A 10,036-nucleotide genomic window follows, 5' to 3' on the forward strand; every position below is an offset into this window, starting at 1 on the left:
ATCTTCTGACTAATAGGCTACAGCGGCGATTTTAAAAAGTAAGAATAGATATGCTATCAATTATAAATGTTAGGAATTTGAAAATCATATAAAGGGCAATAAATCGAAAAACACTATATCGGCCTTTTATCCCCCCCGTTCCATGGAAAAATTCATCCTCGTATTAGTGATTATCATGTTGCTTAGTTACTGTATTATATTGTGGTACTGTATACACACAATAAATACTTCTGTGTTTTATTTGCTAATAAGAACCTTATTTACATTTATTACGGCCCTTGCTTTACCAATAAATTGTCCCAGTATTTATTATTAAACTTTCGACTCTTTAGTTGTACTACACATATAATTGAGGCATATTCAGTAATAAGGCCACATAACCCTACTTGTCCTGTTCCCGGAACCACCATTATATACTGTAGGTGCTATGAAAAGTTCATCTCGATATCTTCATTTTTTGCAGCATGGCAATATTGTACTTGTAAATTTTTGCACCACTATTTTGGCGCACAGCTGACATTCAGACCCTACCAGCTCCTAATGCTTTGCTCCTTACAATATTATTAACCTAGAAATCTGGAAATAGTTTAAAAACTAAATTAAATTAAACCTGTTTAAAAGAAGAGGCGTGTACTTTATAGTACAACGAATTTGAAACTTGAAGAATAAAAAAATCATGGTGAAAAGTACTTAAACTCGAAAAAGAATGAAGTACCGGTTAAACTGGTCTCCTTGGTTCCTAAGGTTTATAAAAACGAGTGCTATGAGAAATTTTTCGTTCAAACTTAGTGCATTTTGTATGATTCCTTTTATAGTGTGAAAGAAAAATCTCTTCGAGAGTCGTTGCTTCCTTCGTACATAAGTAAGTGGAAACAACAAAATTTGCTCGTGAGCAGAAGAAACCACGAATCTATACATGGCTGTATTGTGTTAAGGATGGTGGAATAGCTACTGTGGTACCTGTATGTCAGAAATTGAGAGATATTGAACCTAATCCGGTCCCTTTTGTTGGAGTGAGCGAACAGAAACAGGAAGATGTTCAGTTCTTAATGATGTTCTTGTCAGCTGAAGACAGCGACTGGATTTAATTTATATTGAATGAGTACGAACATAACATAATCAATAACGCATTTATTACCATGAGTAATACATCATATTTTTATTTAGAAGAAATATATTATTGTGATTCATTAATAGTGTGCTATTTCTTCAATCAACAAGGATTTTCGAAAAAAAGGGCACATAACATTTAATACAAATGTGTTTATAAATATAATAAATAGTATATATTTTCCATTTAATGCAAGGTATGTATTAGTCATGTATATCTTTTATATTTAAAAATCCTGTAATAGGTATTTGCAAATTTAAGTTATTGTTATATACCTTCATAAAATCTTTAAGGCTCTTTTCCTCGATTCACGAAAGCGTGCCCTTCTTACGGAATAGGCCTTAATTTTGGGTTACTAGATAATGATAATAAAATAATAAGAATTAGTAAAATGTGTTAATGTGTATAACAGTTAACTCTGTATAACACTTAAAACATCTCGAATTCTCCGAATGTAAAATCACTTACTTCTTACTTTTCAGATAAAGAATTGAATCAAAAAGTTTTTAGAAATAATAAAATGGCGTATATTTTATTGATGTAACTAGTAAACTATAGTCTGATAGATATATAAGTCCAAACAAATATTTGTGTTGAACATAGTATTTTCGTTAGTTTATTTTGAAATATTACAAATTTAAATGTTCGATTTAAATATTTTACATTATTAAGCATAATTCCCACTTAGATCTTTGTCTACAGAAATATATGTTTTGGCTTCATTGCTCAATTAACTTGTAACAGATGCTTAGAGACTAGTTTCCCAGAGTAACAGCATTACCCGCAGGAAATTTAGCTTTATACTATTAATGTGTAAGAGTAGTCCGCAAAACACCTAATTTAATTTGATAATTAGAAAATATCCCCGTGTAAAGATTGTTGACCTTCCAGTCTCAAAACTTTAAAAAAGTTTCACTAATTACATATAGTCTATTTTTTTTAATAATGTCTCTTTTAACGCGCCGAAGCTAATAATATATTATTGTTGTTTGTAAAGAAACCGAAGTTTCATAAAAATGTGAAGGCTGGTTTCAACTATAAACTAAAGTTAAATTAATACATGGCTATAAGCATGTTTTATAATATATCGTTAGAAGCTTCACGGCCTGGGAGTAGAGCATGGGATCCGAAGCCCGGAAAGAACAAACGGAAAACCGGGTATCCCGTAGCGAATATAGTACGACATCCATTTAAGTACCATATATGTTACGGATGAGAATATAAGAGCAAAATATGAACATGTGAAACATATTTTTTTTATGTTCGGAAGAACATCAATAGATGTTTTAATTTGCTGTTTTTCAAAAGGAAATGTAGGTATATACTATGTTAGATAACGCTTTCGAATTGCATATAGCTTCATAAGGAAATAGTGATATAATCTCGCAACAATGAGCTTCTCACTTTTCCTAACTTTTAGCTAGGTAATGAGCTTATCATGCACCTGAATCGTACAATAAGAATAGATTAAATACTTTTTCACTTTCTAAACGAGGAGTTATATTTATTATGAAGATATTATCAAAGAAGGATAAAGCGGATATTGATATCACATCAAAACCCCTTAAACTAAAGGCACTGATATTAATGGAATTAGAGAGGGAATCAAAATCGGAAGACCATAACATAACATTTTCGGCATTCTGAAGGAAGCGATATGAGCAATACAGAATGCTTAAATATATAGAAATCTTTGCCCACTCTTGTTCTGCATTATATGAGTTATGAAAGTTATCTAAACTTAAAAATTTAAAGGCATAGAAGAAGCATTATATCAGTAATTCAAAATTATTAAGTTCACTATTCTAAACGTTTACCTAATTCACATTTTCATTTAGAGCTTTACTTTATTATTAGGTCTGTATCGTCTAGATTTTTTAGAGCGTCCCTATTTGATTAGTCAGTGGTAAAACTGATTACTGATGTATTGCCACTGGAAAATTGGAATTAGAATTTCAAAAGAAAGAACACGTCTCAGCCAGGAAATTGAATGTCATTGCAATATAAGATAAGCAATAACTATATGGACTGGATAAGAAATTTCTACCTTATTTGCAGCATTTAAATCCTGACTATCGACAGCTTCTTGACACTTGTTATACAAAAGTATTATTTTGGTGTAGATATATGCTGCACACTTTACAGAGGCTAAGGAAGAGATGGAGATAGAAATAAGCATTTGTGGAGCTCCGAATTCCGTGCATGATTTTAAGAGTTCAGAATTAATGATCGATTTCTGAAAATATAAGAAATAACAGTTTGAAATAAAGAAATGAACCGCAAGATGGTGGTCGTCCAAAAATCATCGTCCAAAATGTCTGGCTCTAGCCATGTTGTATATTTCCTACATCAACTTTAATAGAAATACTTCCATATGGATTTTAGAACGGGCGCTAAGGGACTTTTCAGACATCACACACACACACACACACACACACATATATATATATATATCTATCTATATATATATATATATATACATATATATATATATAAACAATGAATTTTCGATACATGTACACACACATATATATATGTATATATATAGGGGTAGACAGAAAATCTAAAATCACTTCAATCAGAACACGTACGTTTGGCCCTCCACTGTACAACATGTGTTGCAGTAACGGATTCTTTTTTGTTTTCAATGTATCGTGTGGAGTTTCCTCCTCCGTTTTCAGTAACCAGTTCCCCTGTGAGTGTCGTGGTGTGAAAGTGGTGCGTTAAAATGGGCGACCTGACAGACTTCCAAAGAGGCATGATCCTTGGTGCCACTCTGGTTGGAGCTTCATTGGCAGCATTGTCGAAAATTGTGGATGTATCGAAAGGAACTGTGTCCAATGTCACAAGGGCATACACAATTCATAGGCAAATGACGTCTGGAAAGCACAACAGTGGTCGAAAGACAATCCTGACACATAGGAACCGGACGGCATTAAAAAGGATTGTAGCAGCTAAAAAGAAGACCACTGCAATGAAAATTACGTCAGAACTCAATTCCGGAATCCAGCACCTGCTTTCGTCGAAAACAGTCCAAAGGGAACTTCATAAAATGAAAATTCATGGCAGAGCCGCTATCGTCAAACCCCTGGTCGCAGCAGTAAATACGAAGAGGCGTATCCAGTGATGGAAGGACCATAATGCGTGGACTCATGAGCAGTGGAAACACGTCATGTGGTCCGATGAATTGACCTTCACCTTGTTTTCAACAACAGGTTATGTTTAGGTATGGAGAACACCGTCGTAAGACTTCATGGCCCTGAATGGAATGATGAATGCTCAGTCGTATAAGTTCATTTGGGGGACCAGGTTCTTCCCATGGCCCAAATATTGTTCCCTGATGGTGATGGCATCTACCAAGATGATTTGGCACCCTTTCACGCTACAAACAGGTTAAATCATGGTTTTGGGGAGCATGTCCAGAAGCTATCACACCTCCCCTGGATCTCACAATCAACAGATCTGAACATTATTGAGCCATTGTGGGCTGAGTTAGATTTGTGTGTTTGGTCTTATTACAATCAACCAGCATTCCTTAAGGAAATGGAGCATGTTTTGGAGGAACAATGGTACAAAATTACACACACCACGATTCAGGAGCTGTATACGTCCATTCCACGTCGGATCCAAACTAGTTTGGATGCAAAAGGAGGCCCAACACCATACTAGGTATGCTTTTCATACTTTTGCAAACATTTTAGATTTTTTGTCTAACCCGTATATATATATATATATATATATATATATATATATATATATATATATATATATATATATATATATATATATATATATATATGTGTGTGTGTGTGTGTGTGTGTGTGTGTATTTTCTTGGTACTTGTTTAGTACTTAGTGTACAAGAACAAATAAAGATGATACTTATCTTCTCTAAACCGTTTATTACTTTAAGTGAGGGAAAGTATAATACTTTTTATAGGTATACTATATATTTTACCTGAAAGAGTACATTTCATAAAATGACATAAACTTAAGATCGTACTTTTATACTATTTCATGTTAGTGTTTTTATGTGTTATTGCAGAATCTGCAAGAAATTCGTCAATTGTTATTACAATTCACAACAATTTGACTGTAGCTCCAAGATACGTCCTATGCCACTTAATCCAACAAGTTTCTACGCAGTGAACTCGAAAGTCACAAAGTAAGGGTTCTACGTTATGCCATGTAATATTCAATTATTTATGTAGAATAAGGCAATTAATATAAAGAAACGTCATCCTTGTAATTTAAATCACTTAAGGTCTAATGCTAGTTTATTAACATAACGCCATTTAAAAATAAACTTATCTTCGCATTATCTTCTTGAAAGATAGTTTATGTACACTTATCACTTTTTATACTCAATTGCAATGATGTATCTCTGATTTCACATATATTCTATTTTAATTTTCATCATGTATTACTTGTTCTAATTATATAGCTGATCTTAATAGCATTATATTTAATTTGTTAATTGTAAAGGTAACAGAACTAAATATGTTATAGGTAAAATTGCACCTTTCGCATCCCGTTTTCCAAATTAACAATAGTGTTGTACCAAATTAACCACAGTAACCATAAGTAAGGTTATATCTGATCCACATATTTATGACACGAAAAAAATCAACATAATATCTGATTCAAAGGAATGTATACAAATCAAATTCACAGGAGGGGTGCTGTGGCTCAGTGGTAGAGCGTTCACCTCTGGTGCTTGGGGTTCCGGGTTCGATCCCAGCCCCGCCAAGTGAATTTTGTGGTGGACAAACACCGTGCTCGTGGGTTTTTGAGTTCTTCCGTTTCCTCCTCTCTCATCATCATTTCACTCATCTCTCATCATCACCGTCTCCTTTAGCCTAACCAGCATAATTGTGGGACGTAAAACTCAAAGATTTCATTTCATTTTTTTTCAAATTCATACGACCCGTAGGATTTAAGTCTGTGTGTAAATAAATCCAAATTTAAATAATTCCCTAACTTTCCTAGAAGAGCAGGCAACATTTATTACAACACGTGCACGCACATGCTCTATTCTTTGAAATTGTTCAAAAACAATTACGAAATGAAAAAGCTAACGTTCCTCTACAATTTAAACAAATTATTTCAAAACGACGTTCTCATTCCAACCTTCAATACTTTCTTAGTTTTGACAATAATAATATGATTGTCATTTAAATAAGAGAAAAATGCTACAAAAGCAGTTGAAAAAATAAAATTAACCCTCGGAAGACAATACTACTGCGCGTTTCAGGTTATAATAATTGGTATTTTACAGATGTCCACTGTAATTTTGTTTTGAATCGTAACTTCATTGGTTTGAAAATTGATTGTATTGACCAATTTAATCCCATGTGAGTCGTTATTGACCCAAGAACAATTTGCGATACTTAATGTCTCATGGTTAGCAACTATAAAAATATTAAGTTCGTATGATGTTTTGTACTAAAAGGATCGGATGGGATAGGATTCGATTTGCTGTCAAAATAGTATAATAAAATCTACTCCCTCATTCTACCCCCTCAGCCAAGAGGACTACATTAAATTTGCTTAATTTTTATTAACTTATGTGAAGAGACTAATATTTATTGACTTTCGTTGATCTCCCACAAAATCATTTATTCTTTAAGACATCTTCAGACTTATCTTCGGTGTTGTGAGATTATTCTTTTTTTTTCTTTTTTTTTCTAATTTCATAAAAGACATCTCTTATGTGTCAAAGAACGCTAGTTATTCGGATGTCTTAGTTTATGAAATTCATGTATGTCTGAGAATTTAGTCTACGTTTCTCTTCCGTAATTTTGTGTTTTCGAGGCTAAATCGTGGAAGTGTTTGTTTATGTTATATAATGTATTATGTCAATGTGTATTTTATGTAATAAAGCTGAGAGAGCTCCTTTCCTAACTATCTGTCCATCTCTGACGTCATGAGTACCTGTTGGGACGAAAACATCTCATCTACACGTGTCTGGAGTCAGCAGGATTACCAGAAGATGTTGGTCTTTAAATACTCCCTCTATCCCGGAAACAGGGAGTCACACGGAGCCTTTGGAGAGACACGGAGCCTTCGAAGTCTCACAGAACCTTTGGAGTTGCTTGGAGACTTTGGAGTCGGTCATCGAGGACTTTAGTCGCGAAGTTATCAAAAGACAGTCAACGGAGTCGGTCCGGGGAGTGCACGGCAGTCAATCGAGCACTTCGGGAGTAATTTGGAAAACAAACCGAACAGTTTATAATTCGGTACCCGACATATTGAACACCAGGCGAACAACAGGAGGAAGCCCAGCAGAGAAGATGAAGCTACAGGTACTGTGACGTCAGTTTTCTTCCTTTCTCTTCCTCACCTCTCTCCTACCCTCACTCTCTCCAGAAAAAGCTAAAATTCTTATTTTTATTTCTTTTAAAATCAGACGGGTGTCGTCCGGTCCCAGGACTCGTTCTACCCTTGAGAAACATCCCAAGAATCTCACTTTGACGACACAGCTTTCTTTGAAAATACTTTTCAAATTAAGCACCCGTAAAATTGTGTTTTTTTTTAAATATTATATAACAATTTTACTTCTGTATCACTCTTTGCATGGTACACTGCTTCTTTTCTTTTTCTTTTTTTGTACAAAGAATGAAACTGGAATGGTTAGTCAGTCAAGGTAATTCGTGACCGTCCCATGGTCTTCCATTATCTTTGCACACATTCAGCCCATATTTACATTATATATATATTTATATCTCTTTCTTTTATTTATATATATATATATATATTTATATATAATAGTGTACATTAATATACCACAGTCATGTCAATACATACGAAAGATTAGGTCCCAAAAGGAAAGTACACAACAATTACACCTCGTCCAACCCAAAGAAAGAAAAGAAAAAAAAAACATCTGTATCAGAAAACAGTCACAAAAAAACAAGAAGACATTTGATGTAGAACAGAAATTTAGACAACTGTTAGGTCGTAGCACCATGGAAGGAGATCATCAACTTCGGAGTACAAAAGTGTTCGGTGCCTTGTAGTGAAGTGCTCGTATCACTGAACAGAACCACAATCATTTCTCGACACATTGCTGCTGTTGAACTGCTGATTGTTGTCCGAATCCGAGGTATTTTATGCCAGTCTGATGCTCTGGATTATCTGGAAGACAGCTGAGCCACACACAACGAAAACGAACAGCGCGAGAAGCCACGGTCCCACTGGATATTTCTCATCCTGAGGTTTCGATGATTTGGGAACATTTCCTCTCAATGTGACGTTTTTACTAGCTTTTTCATTTGCAATGCGCATTCTCTGTTTTGGGGCCATGGTTTGGAACGTTTATGAATGATTAAAAATTAAATCACAACAAAACTCCACACCAGATTACCTCCACGTTGACCGACGTAATCGTATGGGGGGGGGAATAAAAATAGAAATTACTAAGAAAGAACCAGCATCTCTACCATTTTACGGGTGCTTAATTTGAAAAGTATTTTCAAAGAAAGCTGTGTCGTCAAAGTGAGATTCTTGGGATGTTTCTCAAGGGTAGAACGAGTCCTGGGACCGGACGACACCCGTCTGATTTTAAAAGAAATAAAAATAAGAATTTTAGCTTTTTCTGGAGAGAGTGAGGGTAGGAGAGAGGTGAGGAAGAGAAAGGAAGAAAACTGACGTCACAGTACCTGTAGCTTCATCTTCTCTGCTGGGCTTCCTCCTGTTGTTCGCCTGGTGTTCAATATGTCGGATTACGACTTCAACTGTTCCGATACCGTAATGCCCTTGTACATCTGCAAAGTGTATCTGTGTTCCTAGGATGTGACAAAGCTCTTTAAACACAGCACTAGTGAAAGCTGCTCCGCGGTCACATGCGATCTCTGTTACTAGTCCATATTTCAGAATAACGTTCTCGTATAGAAAAGAACTAACGGAAGCCGCTGAAGCATCTGGTAAAGATCCAGTGATACAGAATCGTGTCCCTTCATCCACGACAACAATGAGAAACTTGTGTCGTAAGATATTATTACAGGGGTACACTCCTCCTAAGTCAACATACACTCTATAGAAGGGTGGAACACAGGGGTGTGTCTGCAGACTTCCGTAAGGTTTGCCACTACGCTTTTTCAATACTTGACAGCTAATGCATTGTTTGCATTTTTCATAAACGAATTTCTTCATGTTTACAAAATAAACAGATTTCACTAGGAGGTTATACGTCTTACTGAAACCAGCGTGATTGGCACCTAATTTCTCTGAATGGGCCTTCTCGAATACTACATCCCTTAACTTGGTGGGCACTGCTAATAGAAAAACTTTTCCCAATGGCGTCTTGTTAACTTTATACAGGATGTTCTTACGCAGGGCAAAATGCGATGCTCTCCTCTCATACTCCGGGTCTTTGTCGGGTCTATCCTCCAAATACGCAATGACTTTACTCAGAAATCCGTCATTCCTCTGCTCCTTCTTAAGGTCAATGCTATCCAAGTCCTCGATCATGAAGATTCTTGGGTCTGAGGCACTCTCTTCTTCGTCCTCCTCGTCTCTTCGATGTTTTACAAAGCGGCTGATGGCGTCTGCTTCTAAATTCTCGGAACCAGCAACATGAGAAATCGTAAAGTCATGAGAATCAATCTCTGACAACCAACGAGCGAGTTTCCCTGTCAAGTTCTTACTATGGCGAAGAAATGTGATAGCCTTCGAATCAGTGTGAAGATGAAAATGACGTCCAAGGATAAAGTAACGAAAGGAGCGTAAAGCGTAGAGAAGGGCTAAAAGTTCCAAATGGTAGACGGACAAATTCTTCTCCGATGGAGCAACTGCTCTGCTCGCATACGCAATTGGCACCAATTCAGCATCCGGCTCATCTGTAGCTGGTTGTTTGGCTACACAGGCCAAACCTTTCTTGCAAGCATCTGTAAAGATGTGCAGCTCTCTTTCAGGCTTGTAGGCC

At 35.8% G+C, this 10,036-nt stretch overlaps 1 protein-coding gene across 1 annotated transcript; it reads right to left on the reverse strand.

The window, feature by feature from the left end:
- Positions 1-7,649: 7,649 nt before the first annotated feature.
- LOC145677187 (stress-associated endoplasmic reticulum protein 2-like) lies at positions 7,650-8,496 on the reverse strand. The gene has a single exon (XM_081747799.1). It carries the CDS (start codon positions 8,413-8,415, stop codon positions 8,221-8,223), a length of 195 nt encoding a protein of 64 aa, XP_081603925.1. The 5' UTR covers positions 8,416-8,496; the 3' UTR covers positions 7,650-8,220.
- Between the last annotated feature and the right edge of the window lie 1,540 nt (positions 8,497-10,036).

This window comes from Thermobia domestica, unplaced genomic scaffold (genome assembly GCF_964235325.1).
Source record: "Thermobia domestica unplaced genomic scaffold, izTheDome1.hap1.1 HAP1_SCAFFOLD_680, whole genome shotgun sequence".
Lineage (NCBI taxonomy): Eukaryota > Metazoa > Arthropoda > Insecta > Zygentoma > Lepismatidae > Thermobia > Thermobia domestica.

Excerpts from the sequence above, each read along its gene's own strand:
- LOC145677187 (XM_081747799.1), bottom strand. The coding sequence starts at position 8,415 with ATGGCCCCAAAACAGAGAATGCGCATTGCAAATGAAAAAGCTAGTAAA.